The 15,206-nt window shown below is 41.9% G+C and overlaps 1 protein-coding gene across 19 annotated transcripts in view; it reads right to left on the reverse strand.

Moving 5' to 3' along the window:
- DST (dystonin) overlaps positions 1-15,206 on the reverse strand; it is a 494,468-nt gene that overhangs the window by 196,676 nt on the left and 282,586 nt on the right. For all 19 annotated transcript variants that reach the window (XM_019496873.2, XM_019496902.2, XM_059730546.1 and 16 more), the window contains 9 exons: positions 12,497-12,680; positions 11,437-11,594; positions 10,945-11,123; positions 10,566-10,704; positions 8,829-9,022; positions 4,095-4,257; positions 2,836-2,919; positions 2,563-2,670; positions 201-299 (listed from right to left, as the gene is read on the reverse strand). In XM_019496873.2, coding sequence (XP_019352418.1) covers positions 201-299; positions 2,563-2,670; positions 2,836-2,919; positions 4,095-4,257; positions 8,829-9,022; positions 10,566-10,704; positions 10,945-11,123; positions 11,437-11,594; positions 12,497-12,680 — 1,308 coding nt within the window. The remainder of the gene's footprint in view (positions 1-200; positions 300-2,562; positions 2,671-2,835; positions 2,920-4,094; positions 4,258-8,828; positions 9,023-10,565; positions 10,705-10,944; positions 11,124-11,436; positions 11,595-12,496; positions 12,681-15,206) is intronic.

Below are 15,206 nucleotides of genomic sequence, written 5' to 3' on the forward strand. Positions count from 1 at the left end.
AGGGCTGGTGGAATATGATACCTTGAGATTCATTAACTTCACTATCATGAAAGATGGAAGTATAATATACCTCTAGATTTCCATGGATATAGAGTTTATAAGGAATTTCATTTTCTGGTAGTTCCAGCTAATATTCTAGTTAAGTCCAATAGCGGTTTTATTGCCCCCCAAAGACAACTGATTTTTTTCCCATGACCTACCTCCTCTTCTTCTAGCCTTTTCAAAGAGTCACCTGCAAATTTTATATACTGGGTCATCAGGGTCACCAAGGCAGTATAGCGTGTTCGTAAATCCATGAACTGTAGAGAAACAGGAGGAGGAGAAACAGTAGCATTTACACTAGGAGAGATGTCTTCAAGTAATGTCCAAGGACTACTTCTAGAATTCAAACAGCCTTAAGGAAAGTTATATATAGAGAGAGAGCACTGAGCTAATATTCTTGATTCAAATGACACAGCCTCATAGATCCCATAAACAGGTCTCCCACCAGAAACACTAATCCTAAGGATGGTCAGTCCAATCTATGTAATAGGGTGATTGGCTGTGACCTGTGTGTACCATGTGAATAGCTCGGTTGGTGAACCACAAAAAAAGTATGGGGAGAGAGCAGCTAATGGAAATGGTCTCCCTGATTACAAGGATCTTATTTCATCTCTTTCTGGGGTTTACTGTAAAACTAGAATGGAGTTTTCAAAAGTGCCTAAGCAAGTTCAGTGAGAATTGTTCTCTTTTGTCACTTCCTCCTTTTGAAAATCTGGCTCCTCGTGTAACTTCCTCAACAAAACTGTAGTATGTTGAAAAGGAATTAAGACTGTGTTGGGACAGGGTGGGTAAAATCTTGAAATCCCTTTCATCCCTGAAGTCATAGAGTACCTTCCTCAGCAGAAAGTCTAGTCCCATTAGGCTCACAGGAAACCCTCTGCGGTTGTATTCTTTGTCAGATAGCTGGTGGAAAATGTGTATCTTTGCCCACCCCCATAGAATTTTGTGAGATCTGCTACAACAAATTCATTTCTGGTGCCACCAGGCTCAGCCCAATAATGATGAAAGCTGCTTTCAAATGGTTGCTGAATAAACCATGATCTAACTCATGGTTAACAATACTTAATTTTATTTTGTTAGACCACTTTCCTTAATTGTTTAAGTATTTTGTTTACTGTTATCAAGAGCAATACCAAATGTTTTAACATAAATAATAATATGTATGTTAAAAAGCTGAATATATATACTAAGCAGAATATACTGGCTCTGTGCATACAGGGAAAGCAGTGGATGTGATATACCTTGACTTTAGCAAGGCTTTTGATACGGTCTCCCACAGCATTTTTGTAAGCAAGTTGAGGAAATATGGGCTGGATGAATGGACGGTAAGGTGAACAGAAAGCTAGCTGGATTGTTGGGCTCTATCGGTAGTGATCAATGGCTCAAGGTCTAGTTGGTGTCAAGTGCAGTGCCCCAGGAGTCAGTCCTGGGGCTGGTTTTGTTCAATACTTTCATTAACAATCTAGAAGATGGGATGGATTGTACCTTAAGCAAGTTCATGAAAGACACCAAGCTGGGGGATGTAGTAGATATGCTGGAGGGAAGGGCTAGGATTTGAGTGACCTAGACAAATTGGAAGATTAGGCCAAAAAAAATCTCATGAGGTTCAACAAGGACAAGTGCAAAGTCCTACATTTAGGACAGAAGAATCCCATGCATTGATACAGGCTTAGAACCAAGTGGCTAATCAGCAGCTCTGTGGAAAAGGACCTGGGGCTTACATTGGAAAATAAGCTGGAAATGAACCAACAGTGTGCCCTTATTGCCATGAATGCTAATAGCATACTGGGCTTCATTAGTATGAGTACTGCCAGCAGATTGAGGGAAGTAATTTTTCCCTTCTACTCAGCACTGGTGAGGCCACATTCTCCTCTACTCAGCACTTTTGGGGACCCCAGTACAGAAAGGATGTGGACAAGTTAGAGAGAGGTCAGCGGAGGGCAATGAAAATGGTTAGGGGGATGGGGCACATAACGTATGAGGAGAGGCTGAGGGAACTGGGCTTATTTAGCCTGAAGAAGAGAAGACTGAGGGGGGATTTGACAGCAGCCTTTAACTAGCTGAAGGGTAGCTCCAAAGAGGATGGAGATAGATTGTTCTCAATTGTGGCAGATGGCAGAACAAGGAACAATGGTCTCAAGTTGCAGGAAGGGAAGTTTAGGTTGAATATTAGGAAAAACTCTCTCACTAGGAGGGTGGTGAAGCACTGGAATAGGTTACCTAGAGAAGTGGCAGAATCTCCATCCTTGGAGGTTTTTAAGGCCAACTCAATAATGGTAGTCCTGTTTTGAGCAGAGGGTTGGACTAGATGACCTCCTGAAGACCCTTCCAACCTTAATTTTTTATGATTCTTTACACCTCAGAATTTACTTAGGGACAATAACAATCTTCCTTGGGATTATTCTACTAAACACCAGTAAATGCCATTCTTTATTTTTCCTACCTTAACAAGGGACTCAAATTAAATATACATCTCTGAGACTTTCAGATAGGGCACGCTATAAATAATAATCAAAAAACCTCTTGTATAATGAAGTCAGATGAGCTCTGCATTCTCCGGCGTTTCACTGGAGATTTTTGTTGCGAGTCAACCATAGCCCTGTAGGTCATGGTCTGCAGCTCATAATCCTGTAAAAATATTCAAATCAACAAAATTATTAGCATTCTCCATCACACTGATCCGGAATGGAATATTTTTGTACAACTTTATATAAAATCTAGCACTGTGATTTATAAGATACTAACAGCTGACTAAAAGCCAAACAATATTACAAATATTTTATTATGTCTTACCTTTACTGCAGCTGAGTACTGCTCTGAATATTTCTGGCATTCATCTATTTTGCTTTGTTTCATTTCAATTTCAGAAACCAACATCTGTAAAATACACATGTATTATCTTCAAAATGACAATAATGACTATTATATTCCTTTTGTTATGACATGATTATTATTCCTAAATTTCCTATTACTACAAAATGAAAACAACTGTCAACAAATGTAATGTCTTACAGCTTGCTGTATTCACCTTATTTAAATTTCATTAATTCAATGGAAAGATACCTATGGGAGGTCAGATCCATTGCACAGTAAGTACAGCTCATAAAATGCTACAAAACAGTTTTTTTACAGCTTGGTCAACAAATCAGGGTTTGAGCCCCAGCTTCTAAGGATGCATAAACTCCTAGAGCATGAGCAAAAGAGCCCAGTTCTCCAACCAGAGCAATAACAGACTCACTTCTTGTGTGGATCAGGGACAGCTAAAACCATGTAACAAAAAAACCCATAAGGTTGGTCAATGCCGAAAAGCTGATTTTACCATGATGATACTTGTTATTTTTCACTGTTACAGAAGATACTTTCAAAGTGGCTTTTTGGCATAAATGTTTGGGGAAGTCTGTCTTCCCTGGGTTCAATCCTCTAGCATATTGAGTAACTGTCTACTAAAGTACTTTCACCAAACTTTAAGGACCCCAGTAATCCCACTGAAGTCATAATACATGACAAATAAATTTAGAGTTTCTAATGATACCACTCTACATGTGCAATTAGTTACCTCATTTGCCATTTAAAATTTCCTCTTGAAGGTGAAAGTATAAAATTTAGCCGTCATTTTGTGTGTGCCTTCATAATAATTTATCATGTGCATTGGAAATAATTGTGTGTACACTGGAAATAATTTATCATGAACAGCAATGAAAAAAAGTTAGTTTAACATATAAGTGTAAAGATAGTTCAGCATTTTGGACCTAGGGACTTGGAAGTTTGCTCTCCGCAGACTTCCTCGGTGAAGCTGAGCAAACTATTTTGTCCTTCTGTGTCTCAAACTAATCATCAGCAAATGGGAATATAAGCTATTGCCTTCTTCCCAGGGGTGCTGTGAAGAGAAATGCATTAAAGATTGTAATGGGCTTTGATTCTAGTATCGAGTATGGCGGGAGTCCATAAGTACCTCAGTTAAATGTGTTTATTATCAGTAACCTGTACTGATTTTTAATTTTTCTTTAGTTATTAGTTTCAATACTTTTACCAGGATGGGATACCTATCGTACCTTTTGTTGATTCAGCTGTTTAGCCAGAGCTTTGCTGTTTTCAGGCTGGATTTCCTGAAACTTTCGCTGAGTATCTTCGACTTGCTGGATCCAGCTATCCAGTGCAAGATAAGTATCTTTGTAGTATTTTAGAGATTTATTGATACCCTCTAGATCACGCAGCCTGGTTTGATTTAAAAACAAGAGATACTAATGTTCAGATAATGAGCACAGCAAATGAATAATCTAAGCAAAGCCTTAAGGGCAATACATCCTAGCTCCCTCCCCCTAATGTCATAAATATCATAATTGTTATTAAAATACATTTAACAGGAATTTCTACCCCAAGTCTGCTTCAGTTTAATGAAGTTTCATGAAATATAGAGGGTTTCTCACAGCAGAGGAGCTAAAGGATATGTATACAAAAAACAGGTGTCTGGGATGGATTGAACCAGGAAAGGTAATTATTTCTAGCCCTTGACCTTTGCCACCAGACATCCCTCCTCTTTGCCCCCCCAAGAAGTACTCCTTTCAGCAAGCATTTGCCATCATGGAACTAGGAAAATACCAAATTATATTCTAAAAATCAAACATCTACTACAACATTCATTAATTTGATTTAAAAAATATTCTGTCTTAATTTGCATGCATTTGTGTAGTGTACATAGAGGTGATTGTATAACAGCTTAACATGAAGTCTTACTCTTGTATATTGGGGGTTGGGGGCATGGGTGGTGGGTATAGGCTTGTGGGGAGCTATGGGTGTATGGGTATGTGGAGTGTGGGGGAGGATGTGGGTGTGTGTGTGGTTTATGAAGGGGTGGATAGGCATGGATGGTATATGTGATGTGGGGGAGCATGTGGGTGTGCATGGATATGTGGGGTGTGGATGGGTATGTGAGGTATGAGGGTGGATGTGGGGTGGGTAGGCATGGGGGGTGTGGCTGTGTGTGGGTGTATGGTGCGGCAGCATGCGAGTGTATGTCTGGATATGGGGTGTAGGTGGGTATGGGGTTTGTGAGGGGCTGTGAATGTGGGGAGAGGGTGGCTGGGGAGAGTTGTGGTATGTGTGGAGGTGGGGGGCAGGTTGCCCACGGCCCCCATGTGGCAGGCACAGCACCCACCAGCACTCCTCCAAGCCTGGGCTCCACGCTCCTGCTGCTCCTGGCCCTGGGGCACTGACGCGGCCCCGTGCTCCCACTTGCAGCCACTTCCCCCTCAATCTGCCATTGCTGCCCTTCTGCTGCTTCCCCGTCCCCCCGCTTGCTGCTCTGGCACCAGATCCCAGCTGCACAGCTGAGACCACAGGACACAGCAGGAGCTGGACTCACCCAGCTGGCACGGCATGAAGCCAGCCAGCCAGCAGCAGCCAGGAACCCTGTGGTGCTGGAGTGACTGGTGGAGGGAGGCAAATGGCTGCAGCAGATGGGGGGAGTGGGAGTGTGGGCACATGGGAGCACAAAAACAGCTAGGTGGAAATGTGGGGGTTGCGCTGGTGTCCTGGGACCAGGACCAACAGAGCCCAGAGTGGGGCGGCAGGAGTACGGGGTCTGGGCCAGCAGGAAGCTGAAGCTGGGCTGGGCTGGGCTGGGCCAGCAGGAAAAGGGGAGCCAGCCCAGCCCCCACTGGCCCGGACCCCACGCTTCTGCCACCTCACTCTGGGCCGCCCCACAGTGGCCCCGGGATACCAGAGTGGCCCTGCACTCCTGCCCAGATGTCACTGTTCTCCACGTACCTGCTCACTGCCCCTTCCTCCTGCCTGTTGCCCCTTTCACCACTACCCTGCCTGTGGCTGCTGCTGCTCCCCTCCATGCCCCCTCCAGCTACTCCAGCACCACGTGGTTCCTGGCTGCAGCACTGGGACTGCAGACGCTGGCCCGGCCTGACCCTGAGGACTGGGGCAGCTACCTGCGGTCCTCCCCTGCCTCCCTCCCCCTTCTTATCTGAATTTCCCTCCAGTGTAGGGAGGCAGGAACAGCCCCTGGATCCCACGCCAGAACACTTTGCTAGGCAAGGGTGGAGCCAGGAAGGCCTTGGTTCTACAGCCATTTGGTCCTGCTGGCAGCTTCCCCTGGGTCCTACTGCCCCAGGCTCCTGCCATCTTTGACAGGCAGCCAGGGGCAGATAAATATTAATTTACTAAATTTTTTAGGGGCCCATGGACCAGATCCTGCCCATAGGCCATATTTTGCCCACCCCTGGATTAAACCTTCAAGAAGGTTCTGTGTTCAGGGAGGGCCCAGACCTGGAAAAAATAATGTGTATTTTCCACATTAACAGGTAAGCAGATGAGGGGGCAAGTGCTAAATATATATAGGAAAAGAGGCCTTCATGGCACACTTCCTACAGTGTGGTGAGCTCCAGGTGATGCCATGATTCTTTGAATGACCACTGAAGACCAAAACATTCACATGGGGAAAATACATGACATCCTCTGTTCCCTGAAAGTCTAGCAAAAGTTGGTCAAAGCAAAGTTTTTAGAAGCTAAAGCCATTTATGCTTTTTTAGCTAAAATCCCTCTTCAGACCTTATGATTTTTTAAGTCTATTGAAGTTATTTTGGGGCTATTTCCTGAGAGCAGAGATGAAGTGACCAGAGTGCTTAAGTTTCATTACTGTAGTTTTAACACAGTATTTCAAAGAAACATTCAAACAGACCAATAAAAGAGACCATACAGGTGTGGATGAAGGAGTTCAAAACAATATTGAATCCTACTCTTAATAATGTTCAGTCTTCTAGTTTGAATATACTTATGAATCTGCTCTGCTTTCAGACATTCTAAGAATACTCCATGGTTGCATGTGACAGATAGCAAGCAAGAGATAGAGCCCAGAGACTTAACAAGGTAGCTAGGCACCAGGGGTAGTGGGACACTTTGGGGGAAGCAGTGATTTCTGACTTCCTGAAGTCTACTAGGCTGCTTCCCCAGTTTAAAACTTCATCAGTGACTTGGACAAGGGGTTAAAAAGCACCCTATTCAAATTTGCTGATGACACTAAGATGTGGGGGGATGTGGGCATGCTAAAAGGGAGGAATAGGCTGCAATCGGACCTAGACAGGTTACAGGGGTGGGCAGATGAGAACAGGATGGGTGATGCACCTGGAGAGGAAGAACCAGCAGCATACCTACAGGCTGGGGAACTCTCTTCTTGTCAGTGCAGAGGCAGAAAAGGATCTTGGAATCATTATTGATGCCAAAATGAACATGGGCTGACAGTGTGGGGATGCGGTCAGGAAGGCCAACCGTACCTTGTCATGCATCCACAGATGCATCTCGAGCAGGTCCAAGGAGGTGATCCTCCACCTCTGTGTGGCACTGGTCAGGCCGCAATTGGAGAACTGCATCCAGTTCTAGGTGCTGCACTTCAGGAGGGATGTGGACAGTGTTGAGAGGTTTCAGAGGAGGGCCACCCGCATAATCAGGGGCCAGCAGGGCAGGCCCTACGAGGAAGCTATGGGACCTGAACCTGTTCAGCCTTCACAAGAGAAGACTGAGGGGGGATCTAGTGGCCTGTTACAAACTAGTCAGAGGGGACCAGCAGGTATTGGGGGAGTCCCTGTTCCCCTGAGCACTCCCAGGAGTGACAAGAAATAACGGTCACAAGCTGGCAGAGGGTAGATTCAGACTAGACATCAGGAGGCACTACTTCACAGACAGGGAGGCTAGGATCTGGAACCAACTTCCAAGAGAAGTGGTGCTGGCTCCTACCCTGGGGGGCTTTAAGAGGAGGCTAGATGAACACTTTGCTGGGGTCATTTGACCCCAGTGCTTTTTCCTGCCATGGCAGGGGGTCAGACTTGATGATCTGTCAAGGTACCTTCCGACCCTACAAACTATGAAACTATGAAAACCCTCATTATGCTATAAATAGAGATGCATATTAAGGTTTTATATTTATGCCTATACGTGAACAAACAATAAGATAACCATCAACAGAAAAAAGGAAGAAAGGAAATAGAGAAATGTGTCTATAAACAGAGCCAATATTTAGAAATATTTTTGTATAATGAATATCACTGTCAAACTGCTAGATAGCAGGAGGATGAACATTTGCAGAAAGCAGTCTGTTTACAGCTACAAGATGCAACCACCACAATCTGTTACATTTATACTAGAAGTCACTATGTGTTAACAATAACCCACATATGCTGCATTTTAATTTTAGCCCTAAAATGCCACTCTAAGAGTATGTTCTCTCAAAATGAAGAACTGTAGGAATGGGTTCTAACATGATGTGTCTGCAGAAGCTGATAGCTTTATGGCTAAGAATCTGGGCATTCAAGCTGTTTCCCTTCACTAGGCTGCCTTTTTAACCAAGTTTTACCAATCACTCCTTTAGTTTCTGGCAATTAGAGGAAGGGGCATTTAAATCTATTTATTCTTGCTAAATAGATAAATAACTATAAGTTTGCTGTGTGCATTCTGGTCATTCACTTTAAAGATCAGAAAAATGTGAAGTTTGATAATGGCATGTTTTTATGGAAACAGCATTCTTGCTGCTTCTCTTCCAAGGTGTCTATGTTTACAAACTAAAATAGATTCTAAAAATCGGTGTAGTATGCAATGTTATTGTCTTGCTGTAGTTTCTCATTAACATTTGGTTGACAGAATTAAACAGATATGAGGGTAGGTTGGGAAAGTATTAAGATACGGAGTTCTTCTTATGGATAGGTGCTAGTATATGTGTATATATTTGAGCAATATTACCCACCAGCAACAACATATAATCAAAGAGACAAATGTAAAGTACATACCGGTTTTCAATCTGACAATGAATATTCTGCCATCTCTCAGCTAGCTGATCAACCTTCTCTTTATGCCAGTCAAAATCCAGATCACGTTCCTTGTGCGTTTTAAACATCTGATCGCTGATTGCCTTAGCTTTCTGTAGTTCATCTTCCAAAGCATGGAATACCTCTCTTTTCTCATCTACTTCAGATCTCCATTGCTAGTATGTAATAAATGATAAATAAATTGACACTGTAGTACTCTCTGCGTAATCCACTGTGTCATGATGATAGACAATGCATCTTTATTTTATTTTATCCTTTATCCTAGAATTAGATGATAGATCTATTAATATTGAACAGAACAATGATGAGGGAAGGAGGACATAGCTTTCAGTTAGAAAAACAGCTTTTATTGAAAAAGCAGTGAGTAGCAGCCCATTGAGTAAAAAAAAAAAAAAAGTGTCAGTGAAAGGTTTAAAAAAATTAAAAGTTGGGGGAGGAGAGGGAGGGCGTTGAGTTATGGCTTAATACCAGAGCAGTGAGTTGCAGCAGCACGTGGGAGCAATGCAGTGTGGTATGCCTGGACAACTGACCATAGACAAGCTGCCATAGTGTCTCAGGACACTTAGGCAGCTTGCAGACATGGGGAAATTAATGGTGCTTTACTTTAAACTCGGCACGCTCCTGTGCTGAGCTTAGCACATGCCCACAGGAAGCGGCACATTAGCTGCACCTGGCTTTCCCAACGTCTATATAGCTTGGGCATTTTAGTTGGGCTTTTTTCGTGCTTTTAGCTACTAACTGATTGAATGCCAAAAAGCCCTGCTGAACTGCCTGATCTACACAGACATTGTGGAGACAGGTCAAAGTAATGCACTGCTGCTTCCAATAAAACACTTTTTTCCACGTCTGTCAGCACCGTTGCTCTCCATACATAACACTGAACCAATTCACAGGGAACTAGTTTGAAACAGCACTTGATATTCCAGGTATTCTTCTGAACTGTTACAGCTTAACAAGAATCTACCTCTGTCCCAATCATTTTTAAGCTGCATTTTAAATTATATTAATGTTGTGTGTGTCCATGCAACTAGCAAAGTTTTTGGGCAACCACCATTTATATTGTGTAGAATCTTCTAGCACTAGAGAGAGAAATGTCTCCCTTGCTGCTGCATTCTTGGAGCTTCAAATATTCCAAGATACATACAGCACACAGCAGCAGTTGGCAATTTTTTTGGCAATGGACTGGATTGACCCAACTTGGGCTAGTGCTAGGGTCTGGCCATCACTGCTGCTGCTTCTCCCTGCCACCTAGCTGTGGTGTAGCCCAGGCAAAGCCCCCCACCGTCAAAGCCCCCCAGCCCCGGGAATGAGATCTGCCCCACAGGCCATTAATTGCCAACACCTGGCATAGAAAAATGATATAAACAGAGATGCAACAGTTTCACTTTGCATGTTACATGCATGACTGACACTAAAATTACCAGAATGATATATGTACACAATGTACAGGTATGTGTAACCTAGGTGGATCCATGACATTTATATCAGCCTCTTAAGTAGAATGTATGTTCTGTTTAGTTTAATTTCCCAAAAAATACAAATGTGCCTAGCATGGCAATCTTAAAGCTATAGTTTACTCTAATTATAAAGGAAGTCTTTTGCTGCTGTATATTCTAACCAAATGGCTATAACTGAAATACCATATTTTATAAGATTACTTTATAATTTATTTATTGAGAAGAATCAGCCAACTCTTACCTTTAAGGTACCCATAAGATTCTCAATATTATTCTTGTCAGCGGTTACTGCTTCTTCCTCACAAAGTTTCGTTTCATAAAGTTTTACTAATGCTTCTGCTCCTTGCGTGTTTTTCAGCACCAAATTTACAGTTTTTAACCTGCAATACAATTACCTCTTGTAACAACAGTATTTGCACTATTGTATTTTTCATTCTTGTTATGTGTCACACAATAACTAAAACTCTTAACAGTGTTATGGTTTTGATCATTCTCTTCCTTTTCTTTAGCATTATTCATATTTATAACTTTATTCATTTTTCAGTTTCCTTTCACTTAGGACAAAAGAGATGTATGGAGGAACACAACAAAAACACAAAAAATGCTAGTGAATTACATACTTATCTATGTAAATGGAAGACATAGAGTAAACTTGGTTCATATTCTGAATGATGAGATTGAGCTCAGAGCGCAAAGTGGGAACTGAAGGTGAACCAGCAGCTTGACCAAAAAACGCTTCACATTTATCTGTGATCACGCCCAAATCTTCCTTGAGTCGATCAAGCTCTTTCTTTAGCTTCTATAAAATAGAAGGCGAATAACAGTGTAGCTTTTAGACTCCATTGAGCGAAATTACTGAGGATTAGTTTTTACTTAGTTCAGGCTAAGAGTGCACAGGGGTAGTCACCACAGTAAATTATCCATGCATTATAATTTTATGTTCCTAAATGCTTCTTAAGTTGACTTGAGAGGCCTAAATACTTTTGTGGATGTGACCCTTAATGATCTCCACTCTTCTGGGCAGCACTGTAATTTTTTTACTCCAATTTATGGCTATTAATTTTAAAAAACTGCTACCCATTGTAATTTCAACAACCCTTCCAAAAACTCACCTCTTGCTCTGAAATCCTAAATACACTTTCATGTAGATCATCCCTCTCCAGTGGAGTTCGAATCTGTCTGATCAACCGTTCCTCACAGTTCTCCAAGCGCAACCTGATATTTCTGACTTCCGAGATGTACAGATTGTAAATGGATTCCTCCTGCTCCTCTGTTGAAGGAAACAAGATACTTCGTAGCCAATAAATCCAGATACTTATCACATTTTTCTCCCTTCATACAACACTTTTTATAATCCTGAAAAGACCTGTAGTATATTGAGGTATTGGTTCAAATCTCACCAAAAGTCAATAGGGATAATTCTACTGACTCTTTTGGGAATTGTATCAGGCCTCTAGTCCTTGGCTGTTACTAGATTATCTTGCTGCACTTCCAGATTTAAATGTATAACATGGATCATCTCAGTCTCAGCAATCATCATCCCTCTTTCCAAATACACTGCTGAACATAATGACTATGAATTCATATTATTTCATTATAATATTGTATCAAAGCTCTAATGGCTATTTCTTATTATCTTTTATTCCAGAGAAATAGTAAAATATTTTCTGACTACTTGTAGAAAATATAATGGCAGCATAATCAGTTCCAAAATGCTAATGAATTCCTCTAAGTCAATAACTACTTAACAGCATAGCATAACTTTTCATCTTTTAAAAATAGCTTTTAAATATTGGAGGGTAGTATTCTACAAGCCTATGGAAGAATATGTAAGATTTTTTTGTATTATAGCATCAATATTTTTCCAATTCTGTTATGAGCTCAATGAATACTCAAGATAAATTTCAGTCATTCAGTAACAACACTAAGGAAAGCTGGACCAAATGATAAACTGCAATCTATAGATTATAGTATTCTTTCAGGAGTAGTAGTAACCAAAATCCCTCCATCTTTTGAACAATATAACAGTAAAACTTAAGTATGGGTCTTTATTTATTTGGTCTTCTCACAGTCTTAGTGGTGCTAATATAATAAAACAGGCACTGATTTATCAGCTGTCATAAAGCATCTTTTAAGAAGACTTTATTAAATTTCTCAAGGAGTTGCCCTTACCTCTTTCTGCTGATTTAAGCAGCTCCTGATAATACTGCTTGCAAACATTAACCTCCCTTTCCAGTTGTGTTGCATCTGAGCTCGTGAAAATTTTGGACTCCTGGCTATCTTCCACAAAGTCATCGAAGCGGGACTGTAGATTGCTTAGAACCTGCTGGTGTTCACCTGGCAACATTGTCTTTATCTAAAATAGATTAGAGACTAATGTAAGTGTAAAACTCTTTAGGTACAGGTTTACATGCTGAAGTCAGCCTAGTTTGGGCCAGATGTTGTCATCGTAACACTCGTGCAGCTGGGAAAGCATTAAGCCACAAAAAAAAGCAGCAGTTCAGTAGGTACTGCACCTCAGGAAATGTAAGAGAATGCTGTTATGGCCCTTGACTGAGAACTTTGTTAAACAGTGAGATACTGCAGACAGTAAGATAGATAATATGGGGGGAAAAAGAATGCTTCTTTAGTGAAATTCTCTAAATATATTCTTTCAATGCCTTTACATCCTAATAGTTTCTTGCATCCTTTCTTTGTAAAAAACCTTCCTTAAACTGCCTTTTATTTAAATGACTGTTGAAATATGCTCTGTGCCTCGGGCCTATTCTCATGGACTCAACATAACCCTGATATAGTATAAATAAGAGGGTACATGGCATGCTTTTATGGTATGTGTTCATGCTGTAGCTTGTGTTCATGACACAAGACAAAAATTGAGGGTAAAAATACAAAAATAAATGGGTATAAATAAACCTTGACTCAATTTAGGCTGCCAATTAGAAATTTTCTAACCAATCAGAACAGTAAGTTTCCAGAAGGAATTGAGGCATTTGGGGTACGGCCTAAGGATAGAGATAGATCAGTTTATACGTGCAATAATATGACATGACTACCTACAATAATGGGGGACTGATGACAACCCAGAAGGTCCCTTCCAGTCCTATGTTTTTATATTCCTATGTAATCGGCAAAGGCACCTTGCACTGAACCCTCTTTCTCTGTTGGGAACATAGGAAAAATATGCAACAGTTGTGAAGATCCTTCCCTCAGAAGAAGCAGAGAAAATCTTAGTGTTCCTGACAATATGACTGATGGAAATACTCCTTCCCCAGCTGAAGATGGGAAGTTGCATACAACCTAGAAGTATTATATACTTAAGTCCTATCTTAATCCTGAAATACTTCTGGTACTCAAAAACAGTCCATTTCTTCCCTGAAAGCACATGGATATGTGATGATCAATTTATACCTTAATTAAGGAATTAGACTCTCAGAACTCAGGAGCTTCTTGTTGATCATATCTTTATATCTATGATCAGTGATGAAGTATCCAGCTCTTATCCATGAATTTGCCTTCAACACTATTCATCATGAGGTGACCCACCTACTGATTCATAAAGTCATAGATGGAGTTGCATCACTTGATTTTGCTCCTTCCCTGACAAATCCATTGTGTGTCAGCTGTTCATTTTCCCTCAAGAACTTTGACATGGAGTATAATCTTGTCATCTCTGAGGGAAAGAGTTTCCATACCTTCATGAAGGCACTAATGAAGATCAAGAAGGTAACACTGACCAGCTTGACATCAAGCTGCTAATGATTTGTTACTCTTTTAATCAGCTGCTTACTGATGTTCAGTGTTCAAATAACACTGATTACACATCACACTAAACTAATATTGAGTAGGCTAATTAAAATATCTTCCCTGAAGATCCAGAGGCTGAACATGGGCCTTGTACATGCCTCCATCTTTAATATGAAGGTGCACTATGAGAAGACTATGGGCATGTCTATGCCGGTTCCATTGTGCTACCAGGGAGCACTCTACTGAGATATAGTACATTTGCTTCATATGCTCTACCTCCTGACCCAAAAAACGGTGTAGTTGCTTAGTGAAGTGCTTCACTTCCGCCAATATGCTCTCTTATCATGCTGATTGAGAGATAGAGCTTACTGGAGTGCACATAGCCACATAAAAGATAACATTACTTTCACCACCAGAAGTAGGGTGTACAGAGAAAATATGGTGCCTCAGTGTGATGGTGCCTAGAGCTGTAACCGAGAGGCACAGTTATAACCCTAATGTCTATGGGCAGTACTCAAGATGGAGTACTGCACACCGGTCACTGAAACCTGTATCCCTGAAAGGACAATGTAAGCAGTTGCAATCTGCTCCCATTTATAATACCATATTTACTTGATTTTAAGACAAGGGGTTTTTTTTTCCCCATTTAACATAGGGGGAAACTCTCATCTTAGAATCCAGAATGAGTGTGAGGTGGGAGGCAGTTGGCTGCTGTGGCTCAGGCTCCAGCTCCTACCTGGGGTCAGGGCCACAGCTGTAGCTGCTGCCTGCCTCTCCTAACTACCCCTGCCCACTTCCTCTACACCCCACCATCTTCCCCTTGCAGCCTCTTCCCCCATCTCTTTCACCATGCAGCCTCTGCTCTCCCACCTGCCCCTCTCCCGTTCTGCCTTACCCTTGCTTCATGCCAGCAGGCTCCATCCATGCTGCAGCCTGGACCATTGAACACGACCCCAGCCTAGCCCCAAAGCAGCAGCATGCACCCACATGGCTGCTACAGGGCTGGGCTGGGGCCATGCTCCATACCCCAAGGCTCGAATGGGGATGAAGCCCTGTAAGTGAGGACAACGGTACAGGTGAAGAGGGAGTGGGGGAGCAGAGGCTGTGGGGGAAGCAGGAGGAGGGGGAGAAAAAGGGG

This window comes from Alligator mississippiensis, chromosome 1 (genome assembly GCF_030867095.1).
Source record: "Alligator mississippiensis isolate rAllMis1 chromosome 1, rAllMis1, whole genome shotgun sequence".
NCBI classification, from domain to species: domain Eukaryota; kingdom Metazoa; phylum Chordata; order Crocodylia; family Alligatoridae; genus Alligator; species Alligator mississippiensis.